The following is an 18,348-nucleotide window of genomic DNA, read 5'->3' as shown; positions in this document are numbered from 1 at the left end:
ATGATCTGAAGGCATCGCAGATCTGTGATCCTTTTCAGCACTATTTGAAAGAGAATTAAATGTTGATATTGCTAACTAGTTAATGCTACACTAAGACAAGGATTTAACTGATCAAATCCCATAATCACTCCACAAAGTAGACATTCTGTTCAGACAGCAGCTGAGAGACTGTTGCAGCTGTGCAGGTGGGATCTTGTTGTTATTGCTGTTCTGCTGTCCATCTCCATTGCCCTTGTTTACTTAAAAACCCATCCTGCAGGTTTATTTCTCTGTGACCCTGTTCTGATACCCACTAGTGGATTAATTCTTTCAATCAAGATGTTTTATGTAACCACTAGCATGAGAGGATTATAGAAAAACATTCCGCTTTTAGCCCAATGAACCATAAAGACGCGGCCCTACCATCTCCGTATGTATGATGTATGTGGCTCAGAATTCCTGCTGGTGTGAAAAACTGCCTGTTGACTGTATCCTTGTAAATGTAGGTAAACATCTTTTAAGCATATTTTGAATTAAATATATTAGGTAGAAATGACATGATCCTTGATTTTCTATCCAACATGCTTCTAAATTGGCAAAATGTTTGTTGTACAGCATCTAAGAAATCTCCTTTAGTTGTTATTTGTGTACCAATCCTTCTTTTGCTGTCCTAACTGACAGCGCAAGATATGATTTACTTACAGATTTACATGGAGTTTCGGGATGCTGAATGCACCTCATCACCATGGCAACCATGCATTTAGTCATTGCTCTCCAGGTGCAATGTGGAATGTGTTCCTAGTCTCATCTCCTCTAGCATTTCCCCATCAGAATTTACACTGAACCTTTTTTTTTACAGCCAATTTCTCTGTGAAGATCCCAGGATTCCTACCATATAGAAATACTGACATATGGTTTAATAGCCAGATATGCATAATAACCTCCATTTAACAGCAATAAAATGCACAAAAACACAACCTTTGAGTAATAACCATAGAGACGCTTGTTATCTCTGAGATTTTTTGTTTGGTTCACTAACCCAGCTGCTCTCTTTTCTTCCTATATTTACAAATTCATTGCCAGTAAAGAGTGAAACAAGCAAATCAAGTGGCGGCACATCACAGTGAGCAATACAGCCTGGAGATGAAAATCCACTTGTTCTGGTACAGTAATTAGTGCTTGAAGGGTGCAGCATTAGCACATTCTGCTAATCCGACGCCTGTGCTCCAGTGGGCTCAGGGCTCGGAGAGTAGGACTCTATCCTAGTGGAGCACATGGATGACGTGATCTGAGGGAGGCTGAAAGGGGCCCTCATCATTAAAAAGGCCGATTACATGGTGGAATGAGATCAGCATTTTGGACTCAAGGCTGGTGGTTTGCTGGAGATTCACGTCTCTCTGGGCGTGACAGCAGAGTTTAAAGGACTTTTAGTCTTCACAGTGTTTCCTGATGATTTGACTCAAGGTCATGATTCTCTCGGAGAGATGTGGTACATTTTGTTTTTACCGTTTTAACACTGCATTCATAAATCTCTGTAAATCTCTGCCTTCTTTGCAACAAAACACGTTTCCTATACAGCTGCTCACGATGAAAAATTCTGACAGCACTAATATTAAGCTGTTAAATATATTGTTATTATCATCACTGAATCACATTGAGCGCTGGCTATTGATAATTTTGCGTCACAAAGACCTCTTCAGCTTAACCTTCATTCATCACTGTCACCTGGAGCAGACAGCCAGTTACATATGGTTGATGTAGAGTCTGTGTGTGCACGTGTGTGTGTGTGTGTGTGTGTGTGCACGTGTGTGTGTGTGTGTGTGTGTGTGTGTGTGTGTGTGCGAGCGTGTGTGAAAGAGAGAGAGTTAGAGTTGGCTATGACGAGGAGGCAGGGGGACTGTGTTCAGGTTTAATGCAAGTTATTCATTTTCTCTTTGAGCAGTCTAAACTACTGGACAAAACATATTTGGATGGACTTTTCCCATTTGGAACTATAGGATGGTCATGACAGACAGTACACATGCTTATTTTTGTTTTGTTTGATTGCTATTGGAAAGATCTATCTATCAGAGAGCAAGAAGTCAAATAGAAGAAGAAGACTTGTTTGGAAAATAAAAACAGATTTAGATGTTGTTTTGTATTTTTAGAGGTTAAACATCCAGCTGAATTTATTTCAGCCCAAAGCAGTTCATTGAAGTTAAGTTTGCCTGGTGCTTCATGCTTGGTTGACTTATTTGCACAGTGATACAAGTTGTTGAAGTACGAGTTGTATTAAGGCAAATTTAAATATGCTAAATGGTCCTTCAACTTATTATTGCAAAATCCCTTGTCTACTGGACAACCTTACCTCTTTCTATCATTTGCATTCCCCTTAAGTTTTGGCAGTTTTTAATTCTTTCTAACCTAAATCAGAAGTGTTAGCATTGATATTTTAAGTTGACTACTATTTTCTGTTGTCTCTTTCATCAGGACTGCGTGAACTCTAAATCACACTCTGCCATAAATTTAGGTACCCTGACAAATCTATTAGCATACTTCCCAGTTGCAGTTTTCCTTTGCTGACTAGGGAGGTTCTCATTTTTATGAGCTGTGAAATTTTACAACAGCTCATCCATCTCGGGCAGAACAGCAGCTGCACAGGGGGCGAAGAAGGTGATGAGAATGTTGAGACACACCTTTCGTGTCCAGGACCTCTGCGCTCTGTGGTGATTTATTCTGAGCGGTTGGACATCAACCAAATCTACCTCTGTCCGTGTCACATTCTGTGCTCCTCTCGCAATGTGCAGAAAGACCACTCTATTTAGCTGAGAAGAAGAGATGTTCCTATCGTTCATACACAGAATTTCTGTGTACAGATTGAATTATTATTCTGATCATCTTTTCTGCTCTCGCTTAATACTCTGTGGTTGATGCTTGTTGCTTTTTTCTTATTCTTCCGCTAAATTTTGAGGGAAGTGTTTCATGCATAAAACACACCTCACATGCGTGCAAAAACTGAGGATGACAAGGAAGAAATGATCTTATTTAACCATTGACAGAAATGTTTTCAAACATTTATATCAACCATAGTGCACATGGAATACTCAGGGAATAACTGAGACCTTATTTAATGGTGGTTTCCCACTGGGGACCAAGGACTGGATCCAAGTACGATTGACTCCAAAAGTCTGGTTCATTTGATCATTGTGAACACAAACGTCACATACTCACAGTACAATACTCGAGTACCATGCTCTAACCCAATCTGCTTGAAGAGGTGGTCTCAGGCACAAGTCGTGTGAGCTCAAGTACAATCTGCGGAATATGTATGCAACCGTACTCAAAGAGGAAAGTGGGCTGCTGTATGTTGTAATTCTAAGTCACTTTAAAAACGGTCATACCCACTTAGCACGTCCTCTTTGGACCTCTAAGCTGCACTATAGATGTGGAAGTAGGTAGAGGGTAGTTGGCATCTCAGAAAAAAACAATGACCACAGCATGGACTAAGCATGCAAATGTGTGCCATGGTTTCTTCTTCTTCTTTCTGCTTCTTGGTAGATTGATGAACCATCAATGTGCATACTGCATCGGAATGTACGCATATTGCACGTAAATGCAGGCATGGAGCGATGTTAATGTGAACGCTGGGGGAGAGAGGAGGAGGGAGCAACCATGCTCAGGGCACGAAAACAATCGTGCCTAATATGAAAACATCCGAAATCTCAGTCTTCTCATTGTAGTTTTAAGTGTAGCTCACCAGGGAGTGTACCTACAACCTGCAGGCCTTTATGACGTAATTGCTTACAGAACTGCATAAGTGCCTGGAAAGACGGGGGGACAGGCCTGCTGTGAAAAGTGCTGCCTTCCCCACTGCCCTGGTCCTAGTCACACCAGACCACATGCCACCCTGTGCAGCCAAGCCATGCCCCTCTAGCTTCCCCCCTGGGCAAACAAAGACCCCTTTCAGGCCAGTCCCTACTGTGATCATGCAGAGCAAAAGCAATCTGTTCCTCTTGGCTGCTCACTGTGAAGTGACCCAGCCTTTTCCTTGTTACTGCATTGCTGTGCTCAACCAGCTTTTTAAATGTTCTGCTTGTACCTGTCTCTTTTGAAAAGGGCATGGAGGCTGTGAGGAGCTATCCCCTCAAATTTCTGCAAAAAATGTATAAGTCTAATAATAAAGCATTGGAGACACACATCCAAAATAGATTTGATAAAAGGGAAAGCCATTATAGCGTAAAAGGAAAACAGACCTTTAATCAACTGAGATACAAAACCGAATTAAGGGAACGTTGTTTTACTGTAACATAAATCAGTTTATGGAACGATCTCAACCGAGAACCAATACAAGGAGTGCACAACTACAGCACATGGAATTGATTTAAAATCTCAAATTAATACTAAGAAAACAGTGGCTCTATTTTCAGCCCCAAATTCGTTTTCTGTAGTGTTCACTACATGAAAACTGAAGACAAATGGCAGTCTATTGTATTACTGCAGTGAACGTGACTAACCAAACATTGCTGTTTCACTAACACCTGTTACTATGGTTACTTACACACCTAAGTTGGCAACAGTGCCATCCATAAAAAGCCTGCCAAATTTGAGACCAATATATATCATTTACAAAACTAGATTAAAATTGTGATTCCAATTCTGATTTTGAAAATGTCCAAATGTTTTGTTGACTTAAAAGTAATCATCAGATCCCAAAAAAATGTGGCTAGAATCAGGGGTGAAAATGATCAGATCCCTTTACCTAGGAGTTCCTGTATTTTATTTTGAAAAAGTGATTTTCAATTATTTGAGAAGACATTTCATCTGCATGGGGAAATTGAACTGAAAGTGTAATGTGTTAAACACAACCAATGGATAAATATATTTTACAAAAGGCAAGGTGATAGAGAAACACATTGTTGTGTCCATTAAACTTGTCGAAAATCACAAATGTTACCCAGACCCTGCAGCCTTTGAGGATCCTGTCAGGGAAAGTTTAAAAGTAGCTTACCGATATCGTGCTGCTATTAAGTCACCTTTCGGAACATCCTTTTGATTGTTAAGGATGCTCTCAGGCCAGAACGCTCTTTGTTTGACACAGGAGGTCCAGACTGAATAGCCTCAACCAGCATGCACCTGCACTCCAATCAGGCCCTCTGGGGTGATGTCAAATCTCTGCTCTGTCATTCAGCAGACACTCATCTCTTTCTACTTTCCGCATCAATCCACTGGCCCCATTCAGTCAGGTGTTCAAGAAGCTTCGACCTAAAAAAATAAGAAAAGCTTTTGAGCCCTCAAGACATTTTTAAGGTTATCAGGGAAACTTTTGTTTGCATGAGCATGAAAGAAACCCCAGTATTGTGAAATGAGTGTCAGGTTTGAACATGAAGGCAAAGGGAAAAAAAAAACCTTAAAGCCATGGAAAAAAAGTAATTTGGATTTTTGAGTTATAATATCAGATTTAATAATGTTCCTTTTTGTTCAACTCTTCTGATCACTCTATTGTGAAAAAATATCAATGCCTGAATGACTTGTTAGGATATTGAATGAAGCTACCCAGTTTATACTTCCAATGTGCACACTGAGTGTTGATCAGTGTTTTAAGGGGAATACTGCTCTGGCAAAAATAAGACATATTTTTCACACAGTATTGTGTCTTTCTGGACCTTGGAAATTTCTATTAGTAAATCCTCAGTTCTAATATTCTGTGAATTTGTTCCTATTTTTAATTCCTATCAACAGTTACTGTCGTGTGCAACAAATGTGAGTGAGAACAGATTCATTGTGCTGCCATCTTAGTTCAAGTCTGATATTCAGAAGGGGGAATACATGGAGCTCTTAATTTTTTTGTAAAGCATGTGCACGCCATCACACAACCAGTGTCTGTACAGTAACAAGACTCATTCTACAGAGTGAAGTATACGACACTTGCTTACAATTGTAAGATGCAGCTATTTCAATAAGCGTTTCAAGTGTTTTATCTGCACGCAGTGAAGTGTGAGTTAACACAATAAAGTGGCCTTTACAAAGGTAGCTGTTGCTTCAGCTGTATTGTTTTTACATTTTTTTAAATGATTTCTTCTATAGGTTGTTGGTTGACAAAAGCTTGACTGAAAAACACACAGCTTCTTAAAGGTGTCTAAATTCTGTTTGCTGTCATATTACAGTGAGGATAAAAAAAAAAATCAATATTTTTGAGTCAAGCAAACTGTATTTGATCATATTTAAATACATTATTTGTGTTGCTGTCCAGAGTTGCGTCTTACTCACTTGTTTTTCTGTTTGAAGTCTGGCACACACAGATCAATACCTTATGTAAGCTGTGTGGGAGACAGCTGAAGATGAGTTTGAGACTCACTGAAAGCTATCTTTACTATGTGTATGTTCTGCAAGAAGTCGCCTACCTTCATTCAAAGGGCATGCATTGAAGAGTACGGCCCTGAGTAAGAGAGGCTTGTAAGAAGTGCGGCTCATGGATACCGCTGTTGCTATGAGACTGTGGGAAACACGTTTGAAGTGCAGCTCTGTTTTGAAGACAGTTATATTATTTTTAACACCTAATGCTTTGGCCAATGTGCACCAAAATGATGCTAAGCCCCCATGAGATAGTCTGACAAAAAGAAGCCTCGTTGCAAGAGAACTAAAAAAAAAAGGTTCCATGTTTGTCCCTCTGTAAAAGTGTTAAGTTTCAGGAGTCACGTGGAAAAAGTTACACCCAGATTTCCAGTGAGTTGTTTCTAAAGGTCATAAATCTGAACTCACATGAGTAAACAATGGAAGTTACATTATATTTTTAAAGCTGAAGTACACAGTTAATGCTATGCTCCAGTTTATCATTGTTGTTTATATATATATATATCCTCTGCCATTTGTCATTTTCTGGCTGAAAAAAAAACAGGTTGCTGCTCTTTACAAATTCTGCTCCTCTTATAGCTCATAGAGATGTAGTATCCTGTAAGCTTTCATGGGGGGTTTCTAACCCTCAGTCCCTAAGGAGCCATAAGACAATCAGCACCATGTCTCCCCTGAGGAGAACAAGCTAAGCTGTATGGGACTGAGCTTGAAAGTCAGCTATAAGAGTTCTCACAGCAGCCTTTGTACGTTCTAACTTTGCTCCACTTTTTGAGATTCATTCATCCTAAGAGGCTTAATTTATCTTAACTGTACAATCTGATTGCTCTAAAAATATCAGTGTCTAATTAAGCCTGCAAACCAATTAAGATAGCTCTTCTTCTCTGTCCCCTTAACCTCAGGCAGGGTTAGCTGCTGAAGGTCCACTGTTACAAGGTTGGTGCTCTACTTTGCATTACAAGTCATTTGACACTATGCATTTGCCATTCACATGGCATCAAGCTATGTTTACTGTTGAGGGGAAAAGCTTAATTCTTTTGACATCAAATATCTGTTTAAGAATTGCTAAACATTTTGGCAGCACTATTTAATTTTTTAAATGACGTGAAAACGAAGAAGAAAAAACAGTAACCTAAATATTTTATGTAAAAGGCCCAAAAATGTGCTTCTTCTTCAATATTCTATTAAATGCTGAAGGATTAAAAAAAGCCTTATAATATTTGGCAGTTCTATAGATTAATAAATAAAAAAACGGTGGTCAGACAATGGAATATTTGACTGTTGTATTTAAATAACATTTTTAGTGACCTTTGAAGAAAGATAAAATCATATTTGAATACATGCCTTTACAACACCAAAACACAGTGACTGTGGTTCAGCTGGTAGAGTTGGTTGTCTCAATCGGAAGGTCAGGGGTTCGATCCACACATCCTTGGGCACGTCACTTAACCCAAAGTTTCCTCTGCTGCTTTCTCTGCTGCGTCTGAACGTGTATGAATGGGATTAGTTAATAGTGGTGGACTCTTTACATAGAAACCTCTGCCATCAGTGTGTGAACGGGTCAGTGTTAGCTGTGAGTAAAATCGCTATGAGCCGACTAGAAAAGCACTATACATGCTCAAGTCCATTTACAGTTTGCAAAATAAATAATAAAAAAGAAAAATGATGGCCCTTTATTTCAGAACAGCCTTTTCTGTGTTTATATTGCTTCAAATACAAGTGAGCAGTGTCTGACCATGCCCCTCTGGAAAGGCTTGGCTTGGGTTTATACTCAAAGAGCAGAACCAACACCAGCTGTGAGAGTGTCCCCTGGGGGAGGGGTTACAGCCCTTTGTGATGTCACTAAGGTAAAGTCTCCAAACGGCCTGTTTGAAACCACATAGAGCAGTGTATTATTGTGTTTGAATAACATGCTTAAGTGCATTTCTCATTATATATGACCTTTTGAAGTAAATTAAATGTGAAACTGATTTCAAGTTTTAGATATGTTTTCCACATAAGATTAATGTTGCTTCTCTGGGATACGTTTTGACTTGTAGGAATAGAAGAGGCCAGTAACAATAGACGATCAGAGAAAGCCAATTTAGCCTTACAATTTAGCTCCATCGGTGTCGAGGATTTGTCATTGGAAGACTTTCTTTTTTGAAGCTTTATAAGTGACACCACAGTAAATCTCTCAAATACCATGTCACTCCAAATCCCCAGCCAACAACTCAACAGTGGTTTTTCACTTGTCTTCCCTTGCTGTTTGGTCTTCAAGTACAGAGTAGTGTTTCACTGACAGCAGCCCTTGCCTTTAAAGTTAAACTTTAAATGGCAGTGACACAAAATAGTCAAAGAATAAGAAAGTAATCCCAAAGGAAAGATTCTACCCTCTGGCTTGTCTTGATGGTTCTGGAGAATGAGTCGAAAGCTTCTGGGCCTTTAGTCCAACTCAGTGCCAGCAATTAAGCAGGCAAAGTAGATCACAAAAAAAGCATCACAGGGTTGACATATTTAGTAGCTTGTTTAATACTTTTGAAATGTAACTAATTCTAAATGTTGTAATACATTTTGTTTATCCAATGTATTAATCAATGAGTTTTCTTCTAGTAATCAGAAATTAATTTTTTTTCTGAATGTACAATGTTTTGAGTAAAAATTGGAAAACGAGCATGACAGTAAGTTTGATGGGGTCTAATGGCTTTATTGCAGACAGTACAATGACTTTCTGCAGAGTCCTTTGGGAGGTTTTAAAGACAGCAAAGATTTTATAGGCACAGGAGAGCTCTCTAGTATCGTTATGGTCCTTTGTTTCTCAGTAAGCGATCCACTTGAGTGTGACCAATGAGATTATTTTCTAATTCCCCCCTACTGTGGAACCTTGCCATTTGGCTTAATGTGAAGTTGTGAGTAGTGAAGGTTATGTCATTGTATCCTGATAAAACGCATAGTACTTCCCTCAATGATTGCTGGTATGTTTATGCTCATGTACTACGACTCTGCTTGCTGATATGTTATGCAGCTAACTGCAGTGTTTTGTGGGACATGCTTATATGAACAGCCATGGCATGAGACTATTAAAGCAGTCCTCTTGAATTGATCTAGATATTTTGAGGAATGCATACTGTATGTGAAAACGGCTCTAGGTTACATAATCTTGTTGTTATTCTTCTACAATCTAATTTCTCCAAAATGTAGTTTTGTGTAACAGAAATAAAGAACTCTACCATATAGTCACATTGGAGACAGAAGAGTTAGTTCTCACATCAGTTCATTGGGACTCGCTACAGAAAAAATACTATTGGGGGCATGCAGGAGAAACTCTGGGTGAAGTCCAAGTGAAACATTTGGCTTATTGCGTTCACAGATACAGTCTTTTTTTAAGGAATGTTCTGCTAGTGTGAAAGCCCTAGGAAACGTTTTGAGCTTAACCATTCAGTTATTATCACTATTGTTAACATTAAATTTTTTACAATTATAAGTTATGTAACCAGCTTTATGTCCGGTTTTCTTGATGCAACAGTTATGTTATGGAGATATAAGTGCACATAGATCAAGTATGCGGATGAAGTATCTGTCTTTTCCACCATCAAACAAAGCCACATTCTCAGTTTTTAATCTCTCTGAACTGTTCCTCCCGACTGATCAATAATTTCTTTAACGATTCAGGGAGGAAAGTTTGTTACCCTCACCTTGGCCATATTTCCCCATGTCCTCATGATGAGGTGGAAATGCATTCTATGAAATGCTTGTTTCTGTGAATCATTTATTGAGAGGATTGCATCTCCCCTGGGCCTCCATTAGCGCATTGACACACAGGGGCAGTGGTGGGCGTTTCATGCCTGTCTGCACAGACAGCTAGTCTCCCGGGCCAAACAGCTTTTCTGCATTTTTATGGCTGGATTCACCACTGGACGTGATATTTCCTGGGGCTCTGGAGACAAAGGAGAAGGTGAAGTGGCACCAGTGAGGGCCACTGTGTTCAGTATGAGATTTACAGTATAAAATAAAAGTGCCAATTCTGATAAATTGAGCCACCTGTCAATCAAAAAGCATGCATGCCAGTCTCACTACAGCTGTTACATCACATTAAGATTCAAGTGTACTCACAATAGTAAATCCAGCAGCCCAAGCTATATGTGCTACTGTGTTGCAATAACAGTGGTTTACTTGAAAGAGCTGAACAGACTCTGCTTTACAGTACACTGAGTGCCTCTGGCATGTTGGAATCAGACGTAGCTACAAACGTGTTTGAGGTCACCATGTGTACTAAAGACGAGTGAGATCCAGGCATCACTACACTGAGAGGGCAACTTAGTGCACTTTACAAAGAAGCATCACTTCATTCCAAAAAGCATCTTTCTTGAATGTATGTTTTCACTTAATTGAGGAATCCACAGATTTTGACAACCCCTCCAACCACAAAAAATACAAAAGAACTCCATGTTTCATTGTGTGCTCAAATTGTGTTCAGCTATCAAACAGATTAAATGGTCTCTGTCAAACCAAAGAACTCTGATGTGTACATAACTGACAGCACTGGGGGTGGGAGATATTGTGCTGTATACCTAAAGGCATTATAAAATTGTTGACAATGCAGATTTTGTCATTCTGTTTGGACAAAAGTATCTTTCTCTCTTACGTCTCTGGACGTGTTTGATGACTGTCACATCAATTTGATAATGCAATGAACTACTTTCATACATTCTTTATATTTTGCTGGAATACTAAAATCAGTTATATTACTCAATTAAGCAACTCTTAATCAATCTATCACAAAATCTTTTAAGATACAGAAGGACATACACAATAACTGAGGATTTGTTCTACTCTGTGTGAGTATGATCAATCATGGCACAAGGATGTAGAAAACATTTCTACAGAAGCTATATTTTATTGTTATACTGTCGGATACGGAGAGTTCACCTTTCATCTCTGAACTGTTATTTTTGGTTGACTGACAGTGACTTCTTCTGAGAGTCCACACTGCAAAGTCATCAGAAGAGCCAGAAAGACCAATCTCTCTCTCCCACCCACTCACTACAGAAATGCTTGATTTTGCTCAAAAGGATTCTGCCGCCTTCGCCTCTTCTTGCTCACTTTGACGTTTTCCCCTCGACTTGAGAGCGGCAATATCTTCACTCTGTCTTTCTGACTAATTGGCAGTATATTAACTCAGCCATATCGCATAACCAAAGACTCCAGGTGCTTTTTCTTATATTAAGGCAGTTCGTTATCAAAACAGTCATAATACATTTTTGAGTTTCTTCCAGAGCTGTCATCTGATTAGGACTTTTAATGGTGATGAATCACAGCCGAGGTTATCATAATTCACTTACCTTTACTCATTGTCCATGTATGTATAGCCCCAAGTCAGTGCAGGTGTTTAAACAGATGTTTAACACCCACACACTGACATACAGTACATATGTACATAAACCTCATATTCATAGTCATTTATTTGATGTTATCTATCTTTGTTATTTGTGTATATATTTTATTGTGCAAATAAAGTAAAATGAAAAATGTATAAATATAAAAATGTTAAAATAACATTAATGTTACAGTAAAGTACAAATAAAGACCTTTATACTGTAGGCTAAATGAAAAGCTTCATACAATCACCCAACTGTTTCAGAAGAACCAAGAACAGTAATATATGCTCTCCAGAATGATAATGTTTAAGATGTATTTGTACTACACTCAACAAAAATATAAACGCAACACTTTTGTTTTTGCTCCCATTTGTCATGAGATGGACTCAAAGATCTAAAATTCATTCCAGATACACAATATTACCATTTCTCTCAAACATTGTTCATAAATCTGTCTAAATGTGTGATAGTGAGCACTTTTGCTTTGCTGAGACAATCCATCCCACCTCACAGGTGTGCCACATCAAGATGCTCATCAGACACCATGATTAGTGCACAGGTGTACCTTATACTGCCCACAATAAAAGGCCACTCTGAAATGTGCAGTTTTGTCTCACAGCAAAATGCCACAGATGGCGCAAGCATTGAGGGAGCGTGCAATTGGCATGCTGACAGCAGGAATGTCAACCAGATCTGTTGCTCGGGCATTGAATGTTCATTTCTCCACCATAAGCCGTCTCCAAAGGCGTTTCAGAGAATATGGCAGTACATCCAACCGGCCTCACAACCGCAGACCACGTGTAACCACACCAGCCCAGGACCTCCACATCCAGCAGGTTCACCTCCAAGATCGTCTGAGACCAGCTACTCAGACAGCTGCTGAAACAATTGGTTTGCATAACCAAAGAATTTCTGCACAAACTGTCAGAAACCGTCTCAGGGAAGCTCAACTGCATGCTCGTCGTCCTCATCGGGGTCTTAACCTGACTCCAGATCGTCGCCGTAACAGACTTGAGTGGGCAAATGCTCACATTCGATGGCGTCTGGCACGTTGGAGAGGTGTTCTCTTCACGGATGAATCTCGGTTTACATTGTTCAGGGCAGATGGCAGACAGCGCGTGTGGCGTCGTGTGGGTGAGCGCTTTGCTGATGTCAATGTTGTGGATCGAGTGGCCCATGGTGGTGGTGGGGTTATGGTATGGGCAGGCATCTGTTATGGACGAAGAACACAGGTGCATTTTATTGATGGCATTTTGAATGCACAGAGATACCGTGATGAGATCCTGAGGCCCATTGTTGTGCCATACATCCATGAACATCACCTCATGTTTCAGCAAGATAATGCACGGCCCCATGTTGCAAGGATCTGTACACAATTCTTGGAAGCTGAAAATGTCCCAGTTCTTGCATGGCCAGCATACTCACCGGACATGTCACCCATTGAGCATGTTTGGGATGTGCTTGACCGGCGTATACGACAGCGCGTACCAGTTCCCACTAATATCCAGCAACTTCGCACAGCCATTGAAGAGGAGTGGACCAACATTCCACAGGCCACAATTGACAATCTGATAAACTCTATGCGAAGAAGATGTGTTGCACTGCATGAGGCAAATGGTGGTCACACCAGATACTGACTGGTTCTGAGTCCCCAGACCCTCAATAAAGCAAAAACTGCACATTTCAGGGTGGCCTTTTATTGTGGACAGTCTAAGGTACACCTATGCACTAATCATGGTGTCTGATGAGCATCTTGATGTGGCACACCTGTGAGGTGGGATGGATTGTCTCAGCAAAGCAAAAGTGCTCACTATCACACATTTAGACAGATTTATGAACAATGTTTGAGAGAAATGGTAATATTGTGTATCTGGAATGAATTTTAGATCTTTGAGTCCATCTCATGACAAATGGGAGCAAAAACAAAAGTGTTGCGTTTATATTTTTGTTGAGTGTATATACATATGTCTGTATATTGTGAAATTATGCAGGCCAATAAAGAATCACAGATACAGGAGTGCAATCAGAGTTCATCAGTGTAGAGTGAGGGAGAACTTGTCGTTTAGCCAGCAAGTGTACTGTGCACCCTAGCAAAATGGGTTTTCACATTATCAGCACAGTATTACAAATAATCATGCCAAACACAGGGTGTCGTTGTAGTGGAACAATTGGGCCCAATGGATGCCCATGCATATTTTAGACACAGCAGGCTGGAGAGACAGAGCCAGGGATGAAGACGGGCTGGTAAGCTCCAGCTGCCTTTTCCTGACAGGGGGGTTAGCTTTTGCAAAGAGGATGAGGCTTGAACTGAGTGAACTGGTCGTTTCATTGTTGACAAAAAAGACCAAAGCTGTCATACTGTGAGTTATAGCTGGAGACCAATAAGAAGAATCATTTTTAAGGAACTTCTATAAATCTGCTTGACAATAGTTTCTGTTGGTGTCTTATGTCTTTTATGAATTTAGTGAAATGATAAAATACTAAAGGCTCAGATGCATTAAGATCCGACCCTGCAGAGAAATCTGCAGAGAATAGTGTAGTGCTTATAATAGTTGAAACACAACACACATAATTAAATGCAGGTGGGGGTTAGTCTTTGTCATCAAAACTAATGTGCATGTCCAGTGCAAAGTGTCATTCTTTGAGGCTAAAAGTAGATGTAGTTTTGACAACACTTTTGACCTCCTAATTTGTATTTCATGGGGAGGTCAAAGGTGCATGGGACCTTGGGACTTCATAAAGTCTGAATTAGCTTACACTAAGTAACTAGCCAAGTGTCTTTAGCTGCACTAAGGGAGGCTGAACTGCTACATCACCACCAGAGCTGTGCAGCTGCCAAAAAATGAAGCATTGTTTATATGCTAATCCCAACCATGACACCAATTGTGCTGCTCATTCTGCTTTTTGGTTATTTGTCACACTTTTTAGTGAGAAAACCTAACCGTTGTTCATGTAGGGAACAAATCCAAAAGCACAAACATAGTAGCTACAGGTGTAAATCATAAATGATAATAATGATTTAGCTTTCTTGTGTCAACCTTGATTCTGCAGTTTGTGATCTGCATAATGATTCTTATGGAAGAGTTTATCCAACTCGCTCAGCTGTGAGTACAGTAGAAAGATGTGACAGTGAGGCTTCTGGAGCCAGACTGGCACTAAAATGTATCACTGGTTGGCTGAAGGTGTAATGATAAAAAGTATGATTATTGCCTGCAGGAAGGCACAAATTCAATCAGGCATGTGACACACATACACCTAAAGCCACTAGTGTGATGGAGGGAACTTCCTGTCTCTGTAGGTTCTCAGTTTCTAGCTCCTTCTTACAGTTTAGAAATGAAGCAGCCTCACAGAGGAGAGATAAAATGCGTTCAAGATCTTCAAACAGTCCAGTTTTCTTTGGATCAAGCTTCGAGGGAACTTCCTGTTTTCATCTTCTGGTAGAAGAAGAGAAGAGCATTTCACATTGATTTTTTTTTTTACTTGATTTGACTTGACTGAATGCTGTTCTGGGTGACACTTCATGAATATGACAAAAGGTATATACTTACAAAAGTAATACTGGGAGGCCAACAAACGGCAATCCTGTAAATGGTTAACATTACACTTGGGCACCAGCATGCTAGCAAGCAGTTAGTTTTGCAGAAATTGCATGGATGACTTCATCAGCCCTGTGTCCACCTTGCATTTTTTTTCCAGGCCGAAAAGCGTTGGCTTGTATGAAGCATTTGTACGCTGAGAATAAAAGCACTGCAAGTCTGTCCTGTCTCTATGACAACAGTCTGTTGACAAAAGGCCCTGTTTGACAAACAGTGCTCCGTTGCTTTTTACTGTATGTTTTATATTTGAGATTCAGACACTTACCAAAGGACATGTGGGAACATTAAACATTCGGAAGATGTGACGTTAGAGTTGCCTTTCTGAAAAGTTGAGAGATTTTCAACTCGAGCGCTCTAGTTCTGTGACTTGCTAGCTTTTAAATGCTGCCAGAGAAAAAACACCAGTTTAAGATGAGTTTCCATTTTTATTACAAAATCCACAGCTATTAAAGAGCATTTTTCTTGAGTTAATTGGATTATGTTGTGTTGTGATAATAAAAAACAAAATAAAAAAGGTTAAAAAAGGTTTCCAAACAGTCATCACATATATGAGAGTTTACTACAATTTAACTCAATGTAGCAGAGGAAGGACTTACATTTGGTTGCTTTTATTGATCTCTAGATCGTTCTTTGCTGTTTGAAAACATGTTAATATCGAATCTTGATCACACACTTATTGACACACCTTGACACCACTGTGACACAGCATAAATATTTTTTTATGATATTTTTACAGATTCTTACTGATAGAATACTATTCCTCCAGGCCCTTTTTTTATATCATAAATGCCAACTCACTATCCCCTCATTCAAGCTTTATTCCTCAGCTGAGAAGCTTTAAAAGCAATTATCCATATCGCTCTCTCCACAGCTCTCTTCTGATGTACTTATTCTCTTGATTCCTTACGTTTCTGGGGCAAATCCCTCCACATTCCCATCATGTTTTGAATGGCCCACTTTTTCGCCTGGTGAGATGTGCTGCAGAATCTTCCCCTTATTCTGAGCATCATATTAAGTCATTACAAGTGCATAGCATTACATCTGTGTGTGCTGTAAAATAACTCTATTTCTTTTGATATGATGTGGGGAAAAATGTAATTCTTTGTATGTTCTGGTTCAGCATTCTTGTGACAATTTACTCTTCATGTCTTATTGTTTCCCGGGGTGTATTTTCCAATGTGATAATCTCTTTGTTAATATTGTAATTAATGATTGATGATTATATTTATGAACGATGAAACATTTTTATCACTCTTCACAAATTCTGTCACCATCTATTACATGTTCGCTGTCTCCCTCTTCTGCTGAGGCTTGCATTTGCTTTAACAGCCCTGTTTAAGAAGTGCCTTGGAGCTACAAATGTCCAACCACATGCTGATCAATTTGTTCCACACCTTAGGGAGATAAGCATTTAGTTTAATTGCGTTTTTATGTATTCACACTCACAATGTCATTAAGATCTCTGCCTTTTCTGTACTGATGGCATAATGACATGCCTCATTTTATTGTTATGGTGTGAGATTTATTCTAAGAACCAGCCGAGAGGCCTTTTTGCTTGTTTAAAAGAACAGGCTCAATTTGATGATGTACTGTGAAGTGAGCATCTTATGTACTTAAGTGGTTGTCGCTTGGTCTGCGTGTGCTCCCATTCCCAGCATTGGCAGGGTCGCGACTTGAACTCTTCACACCTGGGTCAGGAGTGTGAATCGCTCTGACTTATTAACCAATAGAATCGCTCATCCTCCTGAGACAAAAGAAAGCAATCTGCTTATGAAACCAAAGAAATCACCTCAGGGCTCTTCGATGTACGTTTGGCCTCACACATTACACACCATACACACATGCAGTCAATGGCATCATGTTCTTACTCCTTTCTCTATAAAGTGATTCAATCTTTTATTAATGGTCTGTGCTCCTGGGTTGACATGGAGACCGTTTTAATGATTAATCTGAAAGTGTCCATTGTATACTGAGCGCTCTGGCTCACAAGTTACAGGACTGTTGTGTTGATTGTTCTAAGTGTTTTGTGAGCCAGGAAAACCTCTAAAATAATATTTGGACAGTAGTACAGTCTCAAACTGTATAAATATATATTACAATGCAAAAGGTTTTTTAATCGAAAGAATTCCACCAATATGGAAAATACATTGAAGCCTTTGTACATTTGTTTTTATGGATAACCAACCTAAATAATCATGTCAAATGTGAGATTGTTACTGGATGTTGTTGGTCCCTATAAGCATATAGTGAGATTAAATAACATGACAATGAATGTTATATTTGTTCAATTCAACCAGATGCTTTTCATTATAATTAAACATCCGGTTTTCTGCTAGATCAGCATTAATATCAACTTTTAAAAAAACAGTGACAAATGTTTCTTTGTGTGCCTATGTGCTATCTTTCAATGTAATATGCTGATTGACCCAAAATCAAAAAAGGAAAGAAATTGTGATAAATTATTGTGAATTTTTTACAAAAGTTTACTTTGTCCTGATTAAGAGAAAGGCAGCAAATCATCACACTGCAGATGCTGGAAGAGGAGAAAGTTAAAAAAAAAAAAAAAGGCTCGTTTGCAAAGAATTATTACCTGAGTATTTAGCAAATAATCTAATCAATTAAACAATCATTAAAGTTGTAGATATTCAAACTTGCTTTAGGAATTGATTGATTTTAAAGGACTAACCTAAGCTTCCTCTTTCTCGATTAAGACTTTGTCTATTGATCAACTGCATTACAGGAGACAGGATGCTTGGGTATAATGAGATGCCTTATAAGATTACTACAATGTTGGAGACATCTGGCTTTTTATTGAATTTTAGTTATTGTGTTGTTTTTGTAGCGACAGAAAGACTGGATATAAACCATGAATTTAACAACAAATGTAATAATCAGTTATCTTCTTTATTACTTCAGGGTCATGTTGGGCCTCATTGAGATGCCAATCAAGTAGAAGAAAATTTTCTGGAAATCCTCTTTTTGCAGCTTTCACCTAAATGGTGTAATTAGACAGGGACTGGCGGTGGAGAGTGCAGCTGTGTTTGTTGGGGGCAAAGACAAAGGTGGGGGGCCACTGGGGATCCAGAAAA

At 39.2% G+C, this 18,348-nt stretch overlaps 1 protein-coding gene across 3 annotated transcripts in view; it reads left to right on the top strand.

Moving 5' to 3' along the window:
- Positions 1-18,348, top strand: part of frmd5a (FERM domain containing 5a) — a 57,364-nt gene that overhangs the window by 17,974 nt on the left and 21,042 nt on the right. The window contains exon 1 of one of the 3 annotated variants that reach the window (XM_079345466.1): positions 13,740-13,907. The exons of the other annotated variants lie outside the window; for them this stretch is intronic. Coding sequence (XP_079201592.1) covers positions 13,845-13,907 — 63 coding nt within the window. The 5' untranslated portion in view covers positions 13,740-13,844. Of the gene's footprint in view, positions 1-13,739; positions 13,908-18,348 lie in introns of those variants that run through there. 3 annotated transcript variants of the gene reach the window in all.

This window comes from Symphodus melops, assembly GCF_947650265.1.
Source record: "Symphodus melops genome assembly, chromosome: 6".
NCBI classification, from domain to species: Eukaryota; Metazoa; Chordata; class Actinopteri; order Labriformes; family Labridae; genus Symphodus; species Symphodus melops.
The sequence above is the reverse complement of the archived record's forward strand: the minus strand, read 5'-3'. Positions and strand labels throughout refer to the sequence as shown.